At 40.4% G+C, this 24,628-nt stretch overlaps 1 protein-coding gene across 2 annotated transcripts in view; it reads left to right on the forward strand.

Moving 5' to 3' along the window:
* Positions 1–24,263, forward strand: part of LOC148326111 (guanine nucleotide-binding protein G(olf) subunit alpha) — a 41,606-nt gene extending 17,343 nt beyond the window's left edge. For both annotated transcript variants that reach the window (XM_088312099.1, XM_088312100.1), the window contains exons 5-12: positions 3,274–3,371; positions 20,665–20,719; positions 20,810–20,883; positions 21,625–21,683; positions 21,777–21,897; positions 21,983–22,113; positions 22,191–22,258; positions 22,369–24,263. In XM_088312099.1, coding sequence (XP_088168225.1) covers positions 3,274–3,371; positions 20,665–20,719; positions 20,810–20,883; positions 21,625–21,683; positions 21,777–21,897; positions 21,983–22,113; positions 22,191–22,258; positions 22,369–22,515 — 753 coding nt within the window. In that variant the 3' untranslated portion in view covers positions 22,516–24,263. The remainder of the gene's footprint in view (positions 1–3,273; positions 3,372–20,664; positions 20,720–20,809; positions 20,884–21,624; positions 21,684–21,776; positions 21,898–21,982; positions 22,114–22,190; positions 22,259–22,368) is intronic.
* The last annotated feature ends 365 nt before the right edge of the window (positions 24,264–24,628 follow it).

Raw genomic sequence — 24,628 nt, forward strand, 5'->3', positions numbered from 1 at the left:
GGAAAAGCGTGAAAGACCATTTCCAATGGTGACTTTTTGTGGCGTCGTTGGTGACTACTGGAGACTCTAAAACTCTCTCCGGGGCAAGGATGTTCACCCTTCCGCCGCCAGACTGCAAATGAATGGCACTTATATGTAGACCTAGATTTCAGCCTTCCTTTGGTCAGCCTGACTTGCAGTGTTTGATTGGAGCGAGTTCCTCACACACAAGCCCATGCCGATCAGTCGCCAAGGCCAGACGCTGAATGCTCATCACTGGTAAGGGTTAAAACAAAAGTGTTGACACAAATTCCCTCCTGGTCTCTGAGCGTTATCAGTTGCTCTGTAGGGCACTGCAGCACACTGCATTTATTCAAAGGCCCAGTGTCACACGCCTCGGTGGAAAAGAGCCCTGAGGAGCACACGCAGCCTTTAACTGCCAACAATTCCCCCCCCAACCCCCTTCTACCGTCCGTGCCCTTGCTTCTTGCACCTTGTACCCCTCGTCCGTGTTCCGTAGAGCAGCCCGTCCTTGACTTTGAGCCGCTCCTTCGTTGTGAGATTTGGCAAGAAACGGCGCACGGAGAATGTAATCAGTAAATCTTATTCAGAGCAGCTGAAAAGAAAAGTAAACACGGTGCCGTTGCCTTTGTGCGGTCGAACGCAGTGACCGTGCCGGTAAGAAAAAAATTAAAAATTGCAACAAAAAAAAAAAAAGCCTAGCGAGTTCATCCTGTTCATGAGTGAGTGCTCCCACCAAGCGAAGCTAACGCACTAGCGATGAGGTTTTATTTATTTCCTGAAATAATCCCTTCACATAGCCGCCGCAAACTCCCGCAGTCGAAGAATTTAGATGATTTTTAAAAAAGGATCCACTTTCAACTTTCACACTGCATCCCATCTTTTTTCGTTATACTCACATTCACACCAAAGGACAAGTCGAGTCTTTAATTACCCCAACAATTTATGTTTTTAAAAGTAATTTCTGGGAAACATGCATTGTCTAACACGAGAACGCCGGAGGGCGAGATTTGGCTCCCAAACCTTGGCAAATGTGCGAACCACAAGAGAAGCGTGTTGCCCCTTTCACACTGCATTTCTGATAAATTGGTGCATCACAGTCGTAATGGCTGACTGTTATTTCTTTGCCTATCCTTTTTTAGACGCAACTCATCAAGCAGGATATTGCACGTTTACACAGCCGTTGTGGCTTCCCCCATTAAGATGACTAGATTCCTTGGTCTTTGATCATTTTTACTCTAATAGATCCTGTGCCCTAATGAATCCCCAGGTGAGTCATCCACTTAATAACAAAGGCCTCATTCAAACAGACGCATCCCTTTTCCGGTCAGGAAAAAAGTAGTACGTGAAATTATCTCAGTTCATAGATGTTACGGTAATAAAAATAATATTCCAAAAATATAGCATGCTTCCCCATCTGCATGCGAGAAAATATGCACCCTCCCTTGTTCAGTCTTTGAAGACATCAGAGAAACTGAAAAGACTGTTTCTGACTGACCTGTGAATACTTTCTGGGCACATTTGAAGAAAATGGTGCCTGAGATTTCTTCCTTTGTAAGCTGGGCCACCACTTTGCAAAAATGCACGCTCTCGCCACCTATAGGCCTGGAGTGGAACAGTCGCCACTTTTGCTGATATTTTAGAATCGGGTTTTTCACAAAGGTCTGCTCTCTGATACGTTTGTAGTGAACAGTTATTGGTTGTCTTCCCCGCTGAACTCAATCACCGGATCTGCCGAGAGGATGTCTCCCAGAGCATGTGATCATTTATCAGCCTCCGGTTGGGAGCTACTTTGAGCCTCTGCTCAGTGCGAGCGCAGAGCCAGCGAGAAGCGCACATGGTCATGTGGTGGTTCTGGGCGATGGGGAGAGGGAGGAGCCCAGAGCCGTGCGCAGGAGGACAATCGTCTTGTGCAAAAATCAAACACACACCAGAAAGTCACACCAGGGAAATGTCTCAAAGTCATTGATAAGAGGGAGCGCCTCACATAATGCTCCCCATTGTTCCGCTGCAGGATGCTGACTGGAAGACGACAACGTTATTTACTGCATCGTCCCAACAGCAGGAAGGCTCCCTATGTTTGGGCCTTTTGTTTTTGTCGAGAGGAGACGCTTTTTCCACGGTTAAGTGGCGCATCGGTCGAGCTGGTTTTTCAGCTGACTTGAGGCAAGACGCTAGGTACACCGGGGGTCCGACATTAACAGTGGCCCAATGGCCCGGGACCACTACGTGACTTTGTCAAGCGAATTGAAGTCCACTGATGCTAGCCCGACTGGGCCACCAGTACAAATATTCATAAATAAATGAAACACTTTCTTAGAAGCCAGATACTTTTCAAGTGAGCAAGTTTTGAAACTGATGTTAGTATCTTCACTTAAAGTGAATGAGGTCTGATATTTGGTGGCATAACCCATAATTGCAATGACCCCATCAAGCCTGTGACACCCTGAAACTTCACAAGACTGTTGCATTCTTCATTTGAAATGTTTTACTGTAGCTTCTTTCAGTTCTTGTTTGTGTCTGGGGGATTTGTCCTCTTCTGGTGAATTGCATGCTCTATTGTGTTTGGGTCTGGGAAGACCCGCCACTGTTTTCCCCACTGATGAAGTCCTTTGTTGTGTTGGCAGTGTGTTTTTTGGATGCCTTCCTACTGTAAACATGGTTTGCGTTGAAGTTTATGTTCCCTGGTGATTTATTTCTTCCACCGAGTCTGCCTCCTTCATACTAGATATTATTTTATTATTTAAAGATGGCTTCTATGCTGTGATTTGGGCTGTAGTAGACGCCGACATGTGGTCACTCCACAACGTTGTGTGCATCCGAGTCTGTGCCATCGTTTGCTTTGGTACTTGCCAAATTTGTCTCCTCTGTAATCTGGATCTCGCGCTACAGTGTTTGAAAAAGGCTTCTTTAAGGGCGATTACAGTTCTGGAAGATTCTGTGTCCATGCTTATGTTCTGGCTGGAATTTTCCACAGTTTTCCTTTTAATTTCGTTTAAAAATCTACTTTCTCTTGACATGAATTGTAATATACCACAAACATTAATGTTATTCCAAAAATGTGCCTTCCCCCATTTGCTTGTTGAGTAAATAAACACCCCGTGTACACTGTTTGGGAAATACTCTACGTAACGACGACTGTATGTAGCCGATACCTAATTAATCGAGCCTCTCTAAAGCCTTTCGGAATGACAGTGTCACAGAAGACTTCATCTAGTTCCCATCATGCCTCACTCACCATCGCTTCCTCTCCTTTTTTTTTTCTCCCCTCAGGAGTTCTTTGACCACGCAAAGAAGCTGTGGGACGATGAAGGAGTAAAGGCGTGCTTCGAGAGGTCCAACGAGTACCAGCTGATCGACTGCGCACAATAGTGAGTTGGACACTTGTCTTTACATAGGTTACGCAATTTACAATATCCTGTTTGTTTGGGTTTTTTTTTTTTTATAACGGCCTGTAAACATTGTCATCCGTTGTCTTTGCGTGGCGAGAGAGCCCCGCGTGGTGCGCTCTTGTTGTGTCATGTATGAATATGACAGCCGTGTGTTTGTTCTTGGTGTGGCAAGACAAGCGACGGTCGAGCATTTGTCCTCTGGAAAATCGTGTGTGTGTGTGTGTTTGCGTGACATTTGCAAAGTCTGAGCCTGGCCTATATAATGTAAAGACACCCTTCCCCCATTTACTGTAAATACATTCACCAGACACCTCCTAAGGTGCACCTGCACAACTTAATACTTTCCAATGGAGTCTGCCTTTACTAAGATTTTCAAGAATTTGTGCCCGGCGATTGGCTGGCAACCAGTTCCGGGTGAACCCCGCCTGCTGCCCAAAGTCAGCTATGATAGGCTGCAAGCACGTCCGCAACCCTTGTGAGGATAAAGTGGATCAAATAATGGATGCATGGATATTTGATAGTTTGGTGGTGACTCGTTCCAGAGGTGTTAAAATGAATCAATCAATCTACAACTATTTGCTCCACAAAATATGTTTTGCTTTTACCATAATTTTCATATGAAACATGTAAAAAGGCCATAATATAGACAGCCAATGTGTCAAATACAAAGAACAGTAAAAAATTAAAGGCAAAAACAAACAAAAACAAAGAACAAATATAAGTCAATGCAGCTCAAATGAACAAAAATCGAAGGAAGCAGTCCTATTATGACATTATCACAGGCCTGAGGCTTCAGAATTAACTTGTACAATAGATTACGATTAAAATTGATTTTGTGAGGCCCGTGACGATTTTTGTCAGAATAAAAATACAGATGACGATTAATTGTCAGATTAATGAAAAAATATATATATAACGCATTAAATGTTTCACAAATGTTCTAGCAATCTTATGTTGGTAATTTCAAGATACATATCTAAGGATACATGGTAAACATTTGGTATAGTTTGTGTGTAAATGGTTAGAGTATATGAAGGTAAAAATAATCAGCCAACAGCTTTTAGGGCGATTATTTTGGCTGATGTTTGAGGGGCCATGAGCGGTAAATTCAATCTGCCAACGGTCAGGCCGTACAATAGATAAAAAGTATCCAGGTCCAAGATAGTTCAAGTGTGGTTGTCAGATTCTGTGACGTTGCTCTACTTTGTGGCGTAAAATTTTGTTAGATATTTCAAATTAGGGCCAAGTGGGGAAGCAACCCGCAAGTTCCAACAGATGGAGAAAAATCTCGCCGCGCTCGGCATTCGGCACTTCTAGATGTGAACGTAAATGTGCTTGAGTGAGACACCGTCCCGGCAGCTGAGTTCTTTAGTTAGTTTCAAGTGTTGGTCAAGTTGCTTTTTGTGTTTTTGACAGTTGTGGAAGTTTCAAAAGCACAGTAGCAACACCTTAATTGGCGCAGCAACCCGGACATGCAGCGTGAGCAGTCCAAGAAGCTTTGACATTGTCGTGGTCGGTGACTTGTACAGTGTATGTTAAAATCCATTCAACAATTATCTGCTATGAATTGCTAAATCCCAGCGGGACAAAGGTGTATGTGGGTCACCATGTTTTTTTTTTTTGTTGTTTTTTTTTGGGGCCAACCACCTGCACAGACAGTTTTTTTTGTTTTGTTTTCAAACAGTTGTACAACCCTCTGACGCTCTTTGGAAATTCCGATAATAAGCGAGATGTGAGGCAAGGCCAGTGCTGATGTTTGGGAGGCTGTTGTAGTGCCACCCCGTGTCTGTAAAAAGAAGCTTTCTTCTTGCAGTCTGGATTGACTTGTAGGTGAGCGTGAGGACATTTAGTGTCCCCTCCCCATCCCAAAGGTTGGTTGCCTTTATCTGGTCGGGTTCGGTCAAAGGCAAACTTAATCAGTGACTTACTTTGAGTGCATTTACAATGCACGTCTACGTGTCCAATTTGGCTTTTATGTCTCTTTTTTTTGACATGTATTCTCAAGCGACTCAATCATCGTGTTGGGATATTTTTTTATACACCGCTAATGTACCGTATTTACATCATATTAATGTTCTAGACCACTCTAATGCCGCATTTTTATTTTTTCTTTGCGCCGCTGTGACCCACATCCAAATTGTGCCGAAACTCTGAATTGTGTCACTTGAAGCATGTCATGTAAATCCAGCCTAGGTCTCTGTAGGCTTTTCTGCTCCTCCTCCTCCTCCTTCGCAAACACACCGGACTCCTTGAACATAAATTTGACTGTGGGTCAAGTCCTGTGCCTGAAAGCAGAATGGAGAGGAGGGGGCGGTCATGTGACGCTCACATGGCCTCTCCAAGCGCCGCTTTAGAGCATACGCTTCCTCTTTCCGTGCTCTTAGCTTGTCTGTGTGCTCACAGGCCTCGCAGTCAATGCAGTTTTGCCGGGAGAAGTTTTAAGAGATATTATAAAGCACATTCTCTGAAACTGACAATTAGATGGAATATTCTTTAAGAGGTGATATGTGACCACAGCCTTTCAAATGGATCAGAACTTGTTCAGGTAAATCCTGAGTTGGGAGGCAGTTATGGTTCAGTAGGTCAAACTTCTACCCCTTTCATCAATTAAAAAAAAATATATAATTTTTCATGGAATGAACAAGTTGTCAAAATTGTGTGTAAAATGTACTCAACAAATTATTTAGTAATTATCTGAAAATGCAGCACAACAATTGTTCATTTATCGACGATTTCCTTTTGTTAGTTCGGTACACGTTTTAATAATTCGACATCTTTATGAGCTAAAATTAGGCTACAAATCCGCAGCATTTTCCTTAAACAATCGCCATGAACTCTCGCGTCGCGACCCCAAAATACTGGCCTGTGATTGGTCTATTGTCGTACGTTCGTGTAGCGTACTGCATAATAATGACAGATCACACCTGCACCCTCCAGCCGCCCGGATAACTCTCGCCCGGCAGGGGCAAAGTTCCCATCAAAGACATTGCATGAACATTGAAAATAACTCACAAGTTGCTCATTTCTCAAAAATTAAATTTCCTCATGCCATTCTTTTCAGTTCATCGCAGCCCCCCCCCCCTACCCCTAAAAAAAGAAATCTCCAAATTTCCACATGCAAATTTTTCCACAAGGCCTCACGCCGGAACCAGACTCTGGACAGGAAATAAGCCCGAGCCAAAGAGCATGTTCCTATCGACGCGTTTGGAATCAATCAATCGCCATGCACGTTGCACATTTATATGTTTTAACAGCACAGATATGTGTCTGCCAGTTGATTGATCGCCGGTTATTTTTGGATAACTGCAGAACTGGTTCCATTGAAGAGAGCTTTGGATGCATCAAAGACAAAAGTAATGAGACACAGGAAGTGATCACAATGAATAGTAACGGTGAAATAATACAAACAAGGGAGTACCAGACTAGTTGGATGCAGTAGTCCTTTTTGATTTGAAGTTTAGTTTGTTTATTTGGCGAGGACCATGTACAGAACTTATTAAACTCCGCAGTGGTCATGCTCTGTATGAGATTCTAGCTTTGCAGAAGATGAGAGTGGAAAAAGTCAAGTTAAAATAGATTAGCTGTGGGAAACGGCGTGCTGTCGTCTAGCCGAAACCTCCTTTGTCACATCGAGCAAAATGTCATATTTTTTTCATAATTCTTTTTTTTTTAATCGGTTATTGACCAATCTTAAGTGTTGAAAATGGCTTGTACTCCTCGTCGATACGCTTTTTGGGGGTCTCCTCCCGAAAAGTGACGATTTCGAATGCCTGACATTGGGGATTTATGCATAAATAAATATTATTCACAGTTGTACTGTAATTGCATTTCTCAAAATCTACTCACATGTTGCTTACATAATGATCAATCGGTTCATTATGTTGTATGGCAGAGAGAGCGGCTGCTGGTTGGTTGGGAACCAGGAAATGGGATGGAAATCTATTGTTAGTTGTATAAGTGACAAGCAAAGAACTTCTGGCACCTGACAACTACTTTTCAGGTCCTGGACTTTTGGACTTTATTATTCATATCTTTATAGCGGTGAAGTCACTGAGCTCATTCAGTGATGCCGTGAGATAAGAGTTTTATTCGTTCCTTGTAAGGATCGTGTATATGCTCCCTTAGAAAAAAATTATCTCACTGTAGCTATCTACCAAATCCACGGACCAGTGTTTCAGGCGCTATTAATTTGAAGCATGCCTTTTAAGTTTTGTTTTATGATGGTGAGGTGTGGAGAGTCCAGGACAGAACCGTGTCTGCAGCAACATCACAGGAAGTCAGGCCGTGTTCTGGCTGTGTTGGGCCAGGCTGCGGCTGGATCTCTTCGTGCTGGTCACGGGACCCCACCACCAGCCCCCCGGGAGGGGGGGGGGCACTGACACAGTCATCTGGGGCAGTAAAATGCAAAGAATGGTCGCCATTGTCAGCCAGGCCCCAGCCCCTGCAGGGCCCAGCGAAACAGAGCTTTGCAAACAGTCGCTTTGCTCAATAAGCAGCCTCTTCTCTTCATGGAAGAGCCCGAGAGAGAGATGTATTTATAGACACGCAGCCCCCCACACCACTACCCACCCCAGGTTAAGTTGCTTTAGTTGTACACTTTTTACAACATTTTAAGGAAGATGAGTTTCCTTGTAGCAGAGGTTGAAAATTTTTAAGGTAATTTCTGCGAAATTATTGTGTACATTCAATGTAGCAGCAATGTGATTTTGTGTTTTAATGAACAAATATTAAGACAAAAAAAAAGTTAGATGAAAATCATAGACACAAAATACAAGTACAATTGTCACCTTTTTTTTTGTGGTTGCATTTCCTCGCCTCCCCTAAATGCATTTCAGTGGGCGTCAATTTCACTATTAGCAGGCTGGCCCTGTTCCCCGTGAATCGTGCAGGTCCACTGTGAAAATAATACAAATTAGATGAAAATTTGCTAATTATTAAAAAAAAAAAAAATATATATATATATATATATATATGAATACACAAATATTGGTGAAAAAAATACAAAACAGTATACGAAAGTAATTCCACAAAAATGTTGATTTATTTTGACTGTAGAGTATCACTAACTGTGCGCTCACAGCTCCTTCTCTTCAACTCTCAATTAAAAAAACACATAAAAATAAAGCATCCCCAAGGCAAAAATGTTCATCTATTTCTGTCACATCCGCAACTAGAAACTGTCAATTGCGGCAAAATAGTTGAATTAGTTACACGTTAGCGCCTGCTCCGGACATGTGGCGCTTCCAGTCACGTTCTGCAAAAGCCCCGCCCTCTTCTGTGCTCCCATTGGCTCACACCCTCCTGGCTCAGATAGTAGATTGACAGATATGAAGTGGTAAATGTGCCGACACACATCCTAAAAAGTGAGCTGTTTTTGAAAGATCTCTAATAATCAAGATTATTTCCAAATGTCCTTTGCTGGAGTCAGATGACACTGTTGTCAGCTGACTGATGCGCTATCAAAGGCGCATTATGTGTGAACAATTCCACAACGTGATCCACTTACTGGAAGCGCAGTGGAAGTCCCGTCTTCACAAACCACTGTCCTGAAGGTTGTTACAGCTCCCCGTGGGACTCCCACTCCCCTCTACTCATTTGCGCTCTCCGGCCGCATACTCTCCCGTCATGTTTGTAGTCGTGCCGCTTGGTGAAAATGCTAACATTTCCCATTTAAGATTATAGCGAGCTAAATGGCTGGTATTAGAAAGGATGATGAAGGTAGGGATTGGCTCACGAGAGTAATTAGGGTGTGTCAAAACATGAGGTTAAGAAGGTTAAAAAAAATTTTTAAAAAAGCACTGAAAAAAATTTTGCAAGTATGTTGCAAAATACTCAACAAAAATAAACATTCATCCAATGAAATATGCGCGATTGTTAAGATTTATGCAAATAGTATAGGAATATTAAAATATTAGGACAAATTGCAAAATTCACAAATAAGTTGAGAAATTTAAAAAAAAAAAAGGGGGGGGGAAATAATTCATGTTTTGCAAGCAACTGAAAATTTTTAATTAAAAAAAATGCACAAATAGGGAAAATAATAGACTGCAAATCGTTCGATCGCTTTGCACCTCATATAATGAGAATCGTATCGAATCATCTTTTGTGAGAGATGTACAACAGAATCAAACCCAATTGAATAGTTACGTTTTGAAATCGTTACCTCCTTAAATCTTATTGTACGTCATTTATCAAAAATCATATTGAATAGTCTTATATGGAGAGATACACACCCCTAACATATACTTTATTCGTCTTATGAGAGGAATGAAATAGCAATTAATAGTGAAGTACAAAACTATGTTCGTAATACAAGTAGCTGTTGGGAAAAAAAAAATGTTGAACACTAATCTTTGCTGATTGACTATTTCCCCTTTTCATTTAGTTCCACTGTTGTCATTGTCGTTAATGAGTTAACACAGGCCACAGAAAAGCTGAGAAATTGCAAACAAAAAATTAATAAATAAAATAAGTAAGTTGAAATTCCAACTTTTGCAAATACTGAAGTGGTTTACGCGTGTATCATGTCTCCCTCCACGACGCTTTATGGTCGGGTCTGCTTTTAAGTGTCGAAAGCCTAAAGCCGCCCCGGGTAGCACCATGTAACATGTCACAAGATTCGCCGCTGTGTGGATCTCACGGGTTGTCATGGCGACACACCCGTCTCGACTTGCTTTGTCACTTTTACGTGACTTGTTATTCATCCCATGCGAGTTTTAGTCCTCATCTTTGTATTCGGTCGGGGGGGGAAAAAACTCCCATTTTCAGAGCATAATCACAAATATTAGGCAAGCCTCCCAAAAATATGAAAATATTAGAAACAAATATCATACACATAGAAAAGTAATAGGATAACAAAATAGTTAGCCTAATATTATAAACGCTTGATGCTATTTAACTTAATTTCAAAGTATAAATAAATTCTTCATGTCTGTGTTGATTCTTTCTTCCAGATTATTGTCATCCATAAAGATTGATTCGCGGAAACTAGACGCTTCTTGTTTATTTTTTAATTTTTTTTGGTTTCTTCTTGTTTACCAAAAACATTAAAAAAAAAATGTCTGAGGAAATTATGTTATTAGGCTAATGAAATAGAAACGTATTTGCCCCCAAAAATAAAGGAAAGTTATGTTATTGCACAAAAGTACACAAATATTACTATAATATTAACACAAATGCAAGAAATTATTAATAAAGAAATACAAACATATTTACAAAATTGAGAACATCTTAAAAATGAAATACAAAGATATGAAAAATGCACAAATTGAAAAAAATAATTACATTTGAACAAAAAAAAATATTAAATAATAACAAATGGTAAACAAAATAGACAAAAATATAGCACTAAATTAAAAATATTTTGGGAAAAATCTATTCAGTCATCCATTTCGATAACACTCAGCCTTACTATGCATTTCCAATCCCGGAAATGAAATTGACAAATACACAAGTGGAACAAAGAAATCAAACAAAATAAAAATCAGCAAAGAATCGCAACTTTTGTCGCTTTTCGTTCGACATCATCCTGACCTTTTTCATCCCTCGCCAGTTTCACCCACCTCATCTTGAACACGAGCAGTAGTGGGGTTGAAAAAACGTTTACGTTAAAGCCAAAGAGAGAGAGGCTATAAATAGATTTTTATTTTTGGGTTAAAATGTGCTTCCATTTTAAAGGACAGAGAGGAGGGAGTGAGGCATGTGGTGAATGGCGCGTATTGGCGCTGTGTGTGTGTGTGTGTGTGTGTGTGTGTGTGTGCCGAGTACACACACAACACACAGCGCACAGTGCAGTTGACCGAGGAGTGCTACAGCACAGACCGCTGGAGGACAGCAGCAGTGGCGCTGCTCGGAGAGATTGTGGAATGGTCGTCCATAGAACACCCCCCCCCCCACTTCTGTCGCCCCCCCCTTTTTTTTCACCGCTGCCCCCCTTCCTCCCCCCCCCTTTCGAGCTTATGTAAACTAGCAGTGGAGCCAGGGCAAGCGGAGGCTATTTTTAGCAGCAGCAGCAGTACTGCAGAGCAAAAACTGGCAGCGGGTCACGTGTGCGCAGCCGAATCAAAGGGAGTATCCCGGCAATGCGCTGTAAACAAAAGGGAAGGTCAGCAGCAGAAGGTGAGACACAAAACGCTTCCTTGTGAGTTTGATGTGTGCGTATCCCCTTCAACCATACCTGCTCTGCTCTTAATTTGGTGATAGTAAACACATCGCTAGTGGAGAAATATCATCATACAGGCTGCAAAATCACAAAAGAAATGTAAAAAAAAAAAAAACAGACAGGACCTCCTTCCACCTTTTTCATAGGGAAACATTGAAATGATCATGAAATAATGGCTTGAATATGTTTGATCAGGGGTCACCGACGTAGCCCCCAAGGACCACATGAGGAGCCTGAGGGCTCGTTCCAAATATAGAGGGCATCATGATTTTCTAGGAATGCTGCATAAATAATTGATTATTTGAAATAACAGAAGAGATTTCAAGAAATAAAGTGTTGCATCCTGTGTTGGGATTTATCGATTTCCCTTTTATTGTGACGAATCATTAACATGATTGTCATTAATGATTAATAACTGTCACTAACTAATCTGTTTAGAATTGATTAGGCATCGATTACGCGGTTAATCGCACTGCCCTCGCTTATCAAACGGGGCTATTTGAGGGACAGGTTTTGTGGTTGACTTAGTCAAGTTAGGGGAATATTTTTCCAAATATTCTAATTCAGTTCTCCTCAAAAAAATATACTGAATAAAAAAAAAAAAGTCAACCTCTGCTTGACAGTTTTGAATTTTTCACGGGGGGGGGTTAACCACAAAAAATTAGATAGTATAGGCTAATTTGTCTGGCTTTTGTTTTTTGTTTTTTTTAAACAGCCCCCCCCCCCAAAAAAAAAAATATTAAATTTTTTTCCATAGAAAATGAAATGAAATGAGGGGTCGGGGAACAATGTGATGAAGGAAAAAAATCCAAGAAAAATACCCACGGATATGCAAATGAGCGCGTGCCGTACTGTGAATGCGGAGGGGTCGATTTGTTGTCTTAAGTTACGCCGCACACTTCCACGTCTGCCCGCACAAACGGCATTGACTATATATGGAAAAGCAGCACCAGAAACATTCGGCTCACGTTCGGTCTGACCGCAACATAAGTTCTTGATACTTCTTTTGAGCATCCTGTTATGCTAGACCACCCAAGTGTGTGACATAATAGACAAACCCACTGAATTTCATGTTGACGGCTGAAACTGGCTTTCCGGGACATTTTTTTTTTTTGTTTGTCTCCAAATTTTCATTGGAGGGGTGCGACGAATTTTTATGGGTTTGGATGTCTCGACCCCCAAAACACACATGGTCAATTTAATGTTGCCCATCCGTCTGGCACAGTGCGGTCACATACTCTTGCGTGTCATGAGAGATGATCAGAGTTTCCGTCGGAAATTATCCATGTGTCCACTTTTGTCTCAAAATTGTTTATTAATTACAGATGTATCGATTAATCGACAGCTCATAAATTAGCAAAGTAACCGACAATTATTTTGATAATTGACTAATTATTTAGAGATCTTGTCTTTTTTTTTTTTTTTTTTTCAGCCTCTCAACGGTAAAGATTTTGTTTTGTTTAATCAAAATAAGACGTATGCATTTTTTGCTCATTTTCATGCATGTTACCGACCCAACTACGCTATAATCATTTCACGGTTGTGCATAGCCTGCACTGTGAATTTGAAATAATATCCTATTTTTTTAATAAATGGGATGTGTTTTGGGGGTGTTGATGCTTCATTCGAAAAATAATCACCAGATGATTCGATTATGAAAATAATGCTTCGTCGCATTCCTTAAATACAAATATATATTTCTTCATCCATCGATTCCACTGACATCGAGCTTGATTTTCGAGGGATTTTTTTTTTCAACTTGATGCATCAAAATTACTGCGAAGTTACACATTGTGTCACTTGTACCAAAAACTCGATTTAAATAACCCAACCGGGACATGACGACGTGTTTGAAATTATTCTGCAAATGATGCTTTTTTCCTCCGATTTTTATAAATAGTCCATGCAAGTGGAACTCGCCCCCAAAATAAACAGATTTTCAGTTGCATATACACACTTGCCAAGTGGTCGACTTTGGGCATATTTATGCCCCTAAAAAAGCGATTTATACATCGAAAGAATAAAATAAACAGCGATTCCAAAGGAAAAAAAAAAACACTTGACGAGACTGCAGACCGCCCATTGAGATGTTGTTGTGTTAGCTGTTAGCATCGTCCAGGCAGCCACACCCCGGCGGGAACACAAAAAATAAAAGGCAAAAGGTCCCACTTTCCGCTCAGCCGCCTTTAGTCAACTCAACTTTAACCTCGTGCGGAATGTGGTCCGTGGAGGTCACGACGGGCTATTTATGGAACGCTTTTATATCTTTTCAGTCTCTGGGGTTGTTTGCATAGACGGCTTGAGCTGAGTGCGCGGGAGGGTGGAGTCTACTGACCTATGTGAACACTTAAGTTTCAGTTAGATATTAACGCTTGTCTACTTGGGTTACGGAGATGTCCTAGTTTCTCTTTGGTGGCGTAAAGTTGATTGTTTAACAACGCTAGCAGTAAATCGAGATGGTTAAAAGTCCCGTCGTATAATTATTCCTTATCAAGATATCGGCTTCCTTTTCAGCATCTATTCAAAATAAAGGCGGTTGAGATTTTCACATCTTGACATCCAGCTGATCTATTTCATAATCTGAATGTTGGGATTTCTGGCATGTTGGTGATCCAATGCGGGGGGGGGGTCACATGATGATTTTTTTGGCACGTGGAATTCAAAATCAAGTCATACAATTGCAATAATTTCTTCTGCGTCTGTTCGTGTTGATCAGGCGACAATCCAATTATGAATTTCTGGCAAGTCCGAAATGAAGCCAATCGAAACTTGTGCCGCCAAGTGTTTTGCTAGCATTGTATTTAGTGATTCGAGTGTCCTGGCAGGAATAGTTTTGACGGTTTGAAACGCGCACTCGTGATACCTACACGACTTAAGTGGAACAACGTCGACAAGGCATGCGCACATGTTAATCGTTTGCTTTGATTCCACATCCAGTTAAGCTGCGCTCCATCCAATTAAGTTGTTGCGGTGTCACTTGCATTATTCCACCGCCATTATCCCGTTAATCACTCGCACATCAAATCACCTCCTAGTCTGGCCCCACCTGATCTGCTGGGATTAGCAGGAAGCTACGTTCAATCGTTTGCATCCTATCCTAATGAAATGAAATATTTGGAGAATTGCAAGCGTTTTTTGGAGCTAATCCCCGATTTGTAGGATGTATATTTTTCATCACCACAGTTACTTTTGACAGCGGGCGTTACTGTCTCACGGGACCCTGAACTGCTCCATGACAAGCAACATCCTTATCAATTATCCTCCTTGCTTCAGCTCTCAACTCGTATAACCCCTCGTGCGTTGGGTTTATCACACACCGGCTGTTTTTTCTTTTTGTTTTTTTTAAAATATTTTTTTCAGACTTCTAACCTTTAAAGCTGACGTGTTAAAATCGTCCTGAATTAATGCAAATGTATTACACAAAAATAAGCTGTTTCAAAAAAATGAACACAAAAGACTGATTTACTGCAAAGATTAATCAAAATTTATCATCAGTTCTTGATCTGTTTGGGAAAACCCTGCGCTAAAATAGCTCGAAGCACCACAGCCGTATTTTTTTTTTGTTTGTAAAAATTCTTTTGACAAGCTGCAAAACATCATGGTGCCATTGCTGAGTCCGTTGGAACTCTTTAGCTCGCCAAAACAGTGGCTCGGACGTCAGTTTATAAACAATCTCATGTGGAGGATTACCACATTTGCAGATGATTTGACCTCTCATTCTCACTCATACTTACTCATACCGTTTTGAAATTATTCCAAAAATGTGGACGACTAAAAGCCCCTCCCTCTAGCAGATGTCTCTGCTCCATTCGTGACGATATACTAGGGCTGTATCAATATGTATCGCGATAGTCACATGATCAATATCAATAGAAAATGCCCGAGATCAAATGTTTGATAGAAAATAAATAAACGCATACCACGGAACAAGAGAGCGGCGTAACTTCCTTCAAATAAATGCCCTGTCCACTCTGTACAATAAAATGATATTATGCTCATTAACCCCATTGAGCACTTACGGAAAGAGATGTGGTGTACAAGTAAAGGACATCCCCGTCTTTAGCCATGTCCGACGCGTGGCATTCCACTCATGAGTCAAAGTAAGGCAGTAAAATATGAATGGACTATGGCAATAATAAGTCCGCTAAAAAAATAAAGTTGTTCTCCAGTGGTTGGCAATGCTAATGCATGCGCCGCAAGAGACTAATAGTTCTCTACACATTGAATGAGGGATAATTTATTAAAAATATTGTTTTGGGGTAGCATCTTATGCAAATAAGCATTAATGTACCGGTGCAGGTGAAACATTACAAGCCAGTTAAAAGTAAAAAAAATAAATAAATCAGAAAAGAAAATAATTATCAGCATTGACTGATATGAAATCCCCCCCAAGAAATAGGTTATTTATTATTTGACTTTTTCATAGTTTCGTTGACTAGTTTAAATCTGGAGTTTTATATCATTGCTGTCCTGTGGAAAAAAAAAGTGCATGTCCAATTTTGGAATATATATATTTTTTTTCACATTAATGGCGGAAACACCATTAACATAAAAATTTTTTAAAAAACGGGAAAAAAAATTGACGTTTTTCAGTGTGGACAGTGGAAATATCACAAAATAAAATTACATCAAGTCAACCTTTTTTCCATGGGCTGAACTGCAAAAAAAAAAAAATGATATGGACCATTATGAGACACTTATATCGCAATCTACTTTTCAGCCGTATCGCCCAGCCCTACGATATCTGCCTTAATATGCTTTAACGTGACATTAACCCTGCCTTAATATTCTGGGTCAAATTGACCTGATTTGGGTGATTAAAAACTCATTTTGCATCGTAAAAAAGTGATTCCAACTTGGAGCACAAGTCACATTGACCCATGAACATTTTTGCTGTACCAAAGAAGCGAGCGTAACAGAAAAGCTGGTTGATGATCACCACGCCGTCCATATCTCTCTTAGTTGCTGATTTAACATGATCGGTCCTGCTTAATTCCGACGTGCGAACGGCAGGATGCAATCGAAGCGGCCTGGCGAGATAGCGAGGGATGACTGGTATGGACCGACTGGGGTTGCCATGGGAACCCAGCTGCTGAAAGCAGGCAGGCTCAGTGTGCTGGTGCTGCTGCGGCGACGTGACTGTAACTGTGCCTCCTGCTGGTCTCCAGGCGCAATAGCAGCCACTCCTGAGAATCCTTAAAAGGAATCAAACAGGAGATGTACTGTGTTGTGTGTTTTCGAGGTGTGAAGACACACAAATGGAATTCAAAGACCTGTCACAAAATTTAAGCGGAAATTCGGTTGTGTCAGAAATTTAACCGGCGAGTCGTGTGACAATCGGATGAATTTCTCACACGTCAAAAGAGTTCATCAGTCACATGACACAACAATCTGATGAATTATTCAGCAAGTGGGCGTTCAACAATCAGATTAAATTATGGCAGAAAATGGAACTGGCCAGTTGTGTTCAAATCTTTCAAAAATTTCTCAAAGTTTCGACAAGTGCTCGCGCGGAAATCTGATTCACTTCGGATGTGTCCGAAATTCAACGGGTGGGTCGCCTGCTAATTAGATCCATTTTTGGCAGGATTTCTGCAATCTCTTTGTCGACGGGTCGCCAGTCGACGTCCAATCGAAACCGCCAGTCAGACGTTGCGGCCGCCATTTTAAAACAACAGCTTGATAGTTCTGGTTGCAATTTCGGGTGAAGCCATGGTCACATTGATGTATACGTATATTTTTTAATTTCTTTTTCATTTTTCTTTTGATTCCACAGAGTCCGTTTTCCCCTATTTGTGTTCAGCGACACGCCACTAGCTTGTATTACCTCTCAGCCCGGACACGCGGAAGGCCGAAACGCGGCGGCCTTGACATAGAACAGCCGCTTTTTGTTTACACCAGATTTGGTTTGACTTTCTGGAGTGTCTCCGTTCTGCTGCTCCTATATTTAGGACGGGTCCACAAAGGCGCTGATGGATTGGTCTCGTTTGGCGATCCATCTCCTCCGGACGGCGTTTCTTGTTCCTGTTTGGATGGACGGCCTGAGCTCTTTCCGCCGGCTGACCGACGGGTTCGCTGTTGATGACTTTCGCATCGTTGACGTTCGTTTATTTCTGAAGTAGCATAATAACGTCCTTTTTATTCCTCTCGACATATATTTACTTCAAATTTTATGATCAATTCTTTTACTATTACATCACTGTTATTTTTTGCTCACTATGAATTTTATTTATTTTTTGTATGCGCAAAGGCTTACGCCATCATACAAGGATGGACCGATTGTTTTTTTTTTTTTTTTTTCAGTGCTGATACCAATTATTAGTAGTTCCAGGAGACCAATAACCGATATTTGAAGCTAATATTAATTTGCACTAAAAGAGAGAATAAATTCATGTCAAATTAAAAAAAAAATATCACTTTGTTAAAATGCCCTTAAGCACGTTTGTAAAAACAACCTTTAACGTGTTGAAGGTTTTTTTTTTTTTTTTTTGATTAAACATAACAGATCTGTTTTAAAATTCTAACAAAAAGCTTCCAGGGTCATCAGCGTCTTCAGCGTGAGCTAAATAAAAAAAAAAAAAACATTAAAAAGCTCCATAAAGTTTTTGACCTGAAAATGAACTTTTTACAAAATTGTAAAAATGTTCAACTTTGACTTACAACAGCCGTGAGTTCCCGGTGTTAGCAGCGTACTTAAAAAGTTAAGCGAATTTTTTTAAAAGTTCCCTGAAAATTACCCTGTTTCAAATTGGTCTCTTAAGCTGCTTTCACTGAGCATTGAATGCATGCGATTGGAGTGAATTTTGGGTATTCGTCAGGGGTCGTAAAAGATGTTCCCAGGCAGGGAAAAATCTATCTGACCTCGTTCAAATTTTTTTTTTGCGGCCACAAAAAAAGGATTGTGACAAATAAAAACTGTCTGCGAACATCTTTGCAACCTTTTATGGAGCATGCCGAAAGAAAATCTAATTCGCTACGTTTGCAAGCATTGGTGAGATACCAGCTTCATCGACCTTTGTTGTTTTGAAAAAAAAAAAAAAAAGGGTCAATAGCAATATTTCTCTGCCGTTTTCACATCGAAGGGTTGCATGATTGGTTCCTGTTAATATAAATGTACATGACAAGAAGAAAGCGCTCTTCCTGTCCGTGTGACGGTGCTGCTGGCGCGTGCAGTCGTCGCCAGCGGCTCGAAGGGCGAAGTGAAAAAGTCCATTCTGCTGCCAGCCCGGGCTGTTCAAAATATGGAAACTATTGATCGGGGCCTGCGTACCGCGCTGCTAATTAAAGATGTCGGACTATTTGTAAAAAGTCAAGCCAATTATCAAATGAACACGTGAGTGTTACGTTGCCCGGATTTGTTTCTAGTGGCGCTCGCTTACAGTATTTGTTGTGTACAAGTGCTTTGTTTCACCGCAAGACCCTGAGGGGCCCCCTCCTTTTTTTGGGAGGTGGGGGGGGGCGTTAAATTGCTATCAACATTTGACCTGGACCGCATGGGGCCTGTGACCCGAGGCGTCCACCGCGTCAAATGTCCCTGTCTGTATTTTGCCGTCTCTCATGCTCTCTATTCCTTACAAGAAGAGGAAAAAAAAAAAAAAACACCTAGGGAGTCAACTGTCTCGTCTATAATCACAGACGAGCAAATATGACAGACGAAATGGTTGAATACAGAAATAGAAGTGGAAATGTAACGATTCACTATACATAGAAACCTTGCACGACAAACAGATCAGCACTTGTTGGCGACCAACTTGTTTTGATTTCAGTGAATTCATAGATTGTCAATGTTTGACTTGGATGCACTGCTCGCTAATAATCACTTGCTTCATTTTCTCTGCTTTTGTTTAATGTACATTTAATAGGAAAAAATCCATATTTAATTTTATTTTTATGAACCCAGAAAATTGCCAACAATAACTAAAAGAAATAATATCAATCTAATATGTATACATATAATGTTTAAATATTATAGAATGCTGGAAAAAACATAATTTGTCGATTTTCTGTGGGATGATGTAGCGAGCAAGCAAAATGATTAATTAAAAAAAAATCAAATAAAAACTGTGTAAATCTTCATTAAGTAACTCTCCATGATGTAACTCTTGTGCTGGTGTGTGTGCCTAATCAAGTGTTCAGCGATATCGCTGCTTTCGTTTGCTGCTCTGTTTATAATCGTTCTAACATTATGATGAGAGTTCAGAACTGTAATTGTCTTGTCTTTGGTTTTGTGGTCACCAAGCCGGCCTGGGTCCTGTCTTGTGTCCTCAGCTAGGATGTTGATGCTACCATACAATGCTATCATCCACACACACACACACACTGTCTGCCTTATGTAATCTCTCCAGCTAGAGGGGAGGAGTGGTGGGGTCGGGGAGACCAAAAATAGCACAGACTGCGCAGCCCTGCCCCCTTGTGGACAAAACCCACCTCTGCACCCCTCCCCTCTCTCAGTCATAGCGGTTTGGATTAGGGAAAAGGGGGCACTGAGAGGGCTTGCTGGTTTGTTTTTAACTATAAATATTGAGTGAAAAGCTGATAATTTAACATGTCAGTTTGTTTTTATGATATTAAACCAAATTATTTTTTAGGCTTCCTTGATGTTTACAACAACTTTGTATGGCCAGATCGTCCACGTTGTTTAATGCTCTTAGATGTTCACACAAACTTGTATGTTAGGTTTGTTGCAGTCTATTTTGTTTCTGATGTAGATTCGTTTTGTTGACAAAAAGCAGCCATATATGAGTCATTGTAGATGTTATTTTGTCTTAAATGCTTACAAAGACATGTATACTTGATGTTAAATTATGTTTATGTGAGCTTAGTATGGTCTGCTCGCTTGAAGTCGCCTTGTTTACAAGAATCGTACATTCAGCTGTTAAAGCCCATGTTGAGCAGATCTTTACAAAAATTTGAAAGCTCTTTAAAAGACTCATTTAAGTAAACAAAAGCAATTATTTGATATTCACATTCATTGAAGACTAAAAATTGTCTAGTGGTAATGTGAAACTTTTCCTTTATTTTTAACAAAACGTGTACACTCAAGATCATTACTTGCCAAACAGTGTGTGTTATTTTCATTTTCATTGAAAACTGTGTGTGTTCTTTGTGCAGTTTCCTCGACAGAATCGACTCGGTAAGACAGAGCGACTACACACCAACAGACCAGGTAAGTCCTCCCGTGGTCTCAAAATTGTTAGTTTATCATTTACATATTTTCTTGCTGTGACCCCATCTTTATTTGTTGCGTGTTTTTCAGGACCTGCTACGATGCCGAGTGTTAACTTCAGGGATTTTCGAGACAAGGTTCCAAGTAGACAAAGTCAACTTTCAGTAAGTCCAAGGCACGCAAATTACACAAACATCTATGGAATTCAAGTAATTGCACATTCATGATGTAAAAAGTTCCAATAGTGAATAAAAAAAAATTACTGCAACCAGTATATAACTGTTGCTGGTAAATATAAATATTTAAAAATATGGTTAAAAAAATCCAATATTTTAGTAATATTTCAAAATGTTAATAGTGATAACCTTTGTTCAGAAATTAAATAAAAAATATCATGTCATATTTATTAAATTCATAATTATTTTTCAAAATTAAATTGATGCATATTTAAACATTTATCAAATCTGTACCATTTACAATAATAAGAACAAATCTTGTTGATACATTTTATTTAGTCATTTAAATTTATTTTTGAAAATTATTTTAGTTGAACTATTACAATATCAAAGGTGAAAACATGACTTCTGTATTTATCAATCTAGAAATGAAAAAAATAAAATACTAAAAACTTTGTTACATTTTCATTCAGTAAGTAATAAAGAATTATATAACCTAGAAAATATAAAAATGCAATGTGTCTTAATTAATAAATATTTAATTGACATATTATCATAAATCTAACTATTTAGATAATGATATTGAAAAATAAATATGATAATAAAGATAAGAGTAAAGTGAATCCTGAACGTGCATTTTTTTTTTTTTGCACTTGTTATGACGTTAGTGAGCACAAGATGGCGGCAGTGAGTTGTTTCCCCACAGTGTTTTGTCTCCTCTGCTCACAGCATGTTCGATGTTGGCGGCCAGCGGGACGAAAGGAGAAAATGGATCCAGTGCTTTAACGGTCAGACACTCAACTACTGTCATTTTTTGTGGGGGTTATTTGCCCCTCCGTCCCGGCTCACGTTGTTGCCTTGTGCGCTCGCTCCTGTCGCAGACGTCACGGCCATCATCTTCGTGGTGGCGAGCAGCAGCTACAACATGGTAATAAGGGAAGACAACAACACCAACCGGCTACGGGAAGCCTTGGACCTCTTCCGCAGTATTTGGAACAACAGGCGAGTCCCGTTTTGATGCCGTTTCCCGTGTCCAACTTGATACAAAAGCAATCAAATCACATGTGGCCCGTGTTTGCTTTCGCAGGTGGTTACGCACCATCTCAGTCATCTTGTTCCTAAACAAGCAGGACATGCTCGCCGAGAAGGTATTAGCTGGAAAATCCAAAATTGAAGACTACTTCCCCGAATACGCTCGCTACACCATACCAAATGAAGGTGAGTTTCACACGCTCACACAACATCGTTGCTAACACGCCACATGTTTATTAACGGTCAGTCCGTCCTTGTTCTAGCAACTCCTGAACCCGGCGAGGACCCGAGAGTGACGAGAGCCAAGTTCTTCATCCGAGACGAGTTTCTTGTAAGTTAGCCAAAGGCCACCATGAGTGATCGGCCCTGCAGAAAAGGCAAAAAGCGTGTCAAGTGTAAAGAAGTGACGTGCGTCTCTGTTGTTTCTCGGTGGCCACGTAGCGGATCAGCACGGCGAGCGGTGACGGTCGCCACTACTGCTACCCGCACTTCACCTGCGCCGTGGACACGGAGAACATCCGGCGGGTGTTCAACGACTGCCGGGACATCATCCAGAGAATGCACCTGCGGCAGTACGAACTCTTGTGATGAGACCTCCCGCCTCCTCCCGAGGACCATCAAGTACTACTGAAGTGTGTCAAATCCTCCTCCTCTTTTCCTCTGACGTTTTGGATTCCTCCGCGACGAGAAGATTCAATTGATTCCTTTGTTGATTTTTCCCGCTTTTTTTTTTTTTGTCATTCCACTAAAGCTTCAGGCTACCTCCTTTTCTTTGCCCTCCTGTCTCTTTGTCGGATACATGAAGACACCTACAGGACCTCAGTGTAGAGTTTGTGTGAGCGAACGTGCGTGTGTTTGTTAGCACCCTCCTCCAAGCGAATGAAGAGAGAAATGCACTTTGCATTAGTTTCCTCCCCCTCCTTCTTTCTGTTTTTCGTTTTTTTTTTTCTCGATGACGATGATTTGGATTACTCTCCCCCAAGAGGAACACACAATGTAGCATCAATGCGATATTTATTAACCCCGTCACCACTTTTTTTGGGGGGGGGGCGGTGTTTAAAACAATACAAAAAAACGCTTTTAGGACCGAGAGAAAAGCGAGAGACGGGGTGCACGATGACAAAAAACGTACGGCAAGCCGGAAGGATCCCTCCCCCCACCCCCCTCAGTGGAGCTGCTGCTGCCGCGTGCACTTTAGCCCTGCCGTCACCACAGACTCGGACCCCCAACATGCCACACTCAGACACACGCACGCAAACACACGCATAAACACACACACACCATCCTTTTACCTGCGGGGAGGGGAGATAAAAATGTATTCATTTTCTTTCTTTTTTTTTTTCTTGTACACTGTGCAAGGTGGAATTCTCCTGTACAGACTGTAAAGTGTAATATTATTTTGTACAAGTTCAATTGAAAAGAAAAACAAATCTACTTGTAGATCTTTGTGCCTTGATTATGGCTGTACCTGTAAAAAAAAAAAAAAAAAAAACAAGAAAAAAAATGACAAAAAACAAAAACGAGCTCAGATGTAAGTAATGTTTTTTCGACCGCGCTGTACAGCTTGATGTCAACAACACTTTTTTTTTCCTTTTTTTTTTTCTTTTTTTTTTTGTCGGCTGCAAAACAAGGAGACTGCGTGAAAAAGGGGTGGTTTGGGGGACTTTCTCTGTAGATTTTAGTTTTTTTTCTGGTTTATAAAAAATATAAATAAACTGCTGTTTATTTAAAAAATACAAATAAATATTCTAGGGAAAGAATCCTAAAAATATACATTATGCAAATTAACCACTTACCTGCAGTGAGGACCACAAGTTGCAGCACCATTGCCTTTTTTTTTTTTTTTGCTGTTTTTTTTCAGAGGGTTTTTTACAATGCCCTCCTGTTTTATTGTATTACTGTTATTATTATTATTATTATTATTATTAATTTCACAGCTTTAAAACACACATTGGAAATCCTTTGAAAGTGTCCAAATTGCAACCTGGTGTTGTTTTTCATAAGAACCAACATTATTTTTCTTTTTCATTTTTTTTTTTTTTCTTTCCTTTTTTTTTTTTTTTTTTTTTTTTTTAAAATGTGTGCGAGATCTTGTGTATATAGACTCACACATACATTGTGTGTGCGCGTGCGTGTATGAATGTGCGGACAAAGAATTTTATAATTGTATGTACATGTAAATTTATAGGTCTATATAAATATATATGTACACTTATACATGTTTAATTATGTGTGTGCCTAGGTGTACATACCTATGTATGTATACGCTAAATATGTATACATACACACATAGGAAAGCATGTCTAGAATGGAGACGAATAAATGAGCGTGTGCAATATTGGTCATGTTTGGGGAGGCATTTGGGGGTGGGGGGGGTTGTCCTATGGGAGCCATATTCGGTATAGGCGCAGGCACTATGAATGTGTGAGCAGCACCCAACAAGATGAGCTCTTCTCCTTGTACAAAAAAAAAAAGTCAGCATCAGCCTTTTCTTCTGCTACACTACAAACAAACAAACACACAGTCGACCTGGACTGCAAGGGGCCGAAACCTCGCTCGAGCCCGGGGAAGACGATGAAATGACATTTTTATTTTTCTTTAAATAAAGAGGCACATTAGAGGAGGTTTTTTTCTCTTTTACAGCACGTGTCCTGAATCCTCACTTGGTTGTTTTTCACCATTTGTTCACTAACCGTGGAAA

Source organism: Idiotropiscis lumnitzeri, chromosome 12, assembly GCF_059441095.1.
Source record: "Idiotropiscis lumnitzeri isolate Australia: NSW breed Sydney's pygmy pipehorse chromosome 12, RoL_Ilum_1.0, whole genome shotgun sequence".
NCBI classification, from domain to species: Eukaryota; Metazoa; Chordata; class Actinopteri; order Syngnathiformes; family Syngnathidae; genus Idiotropiscis; species Idiotropiscis lumnitzeri.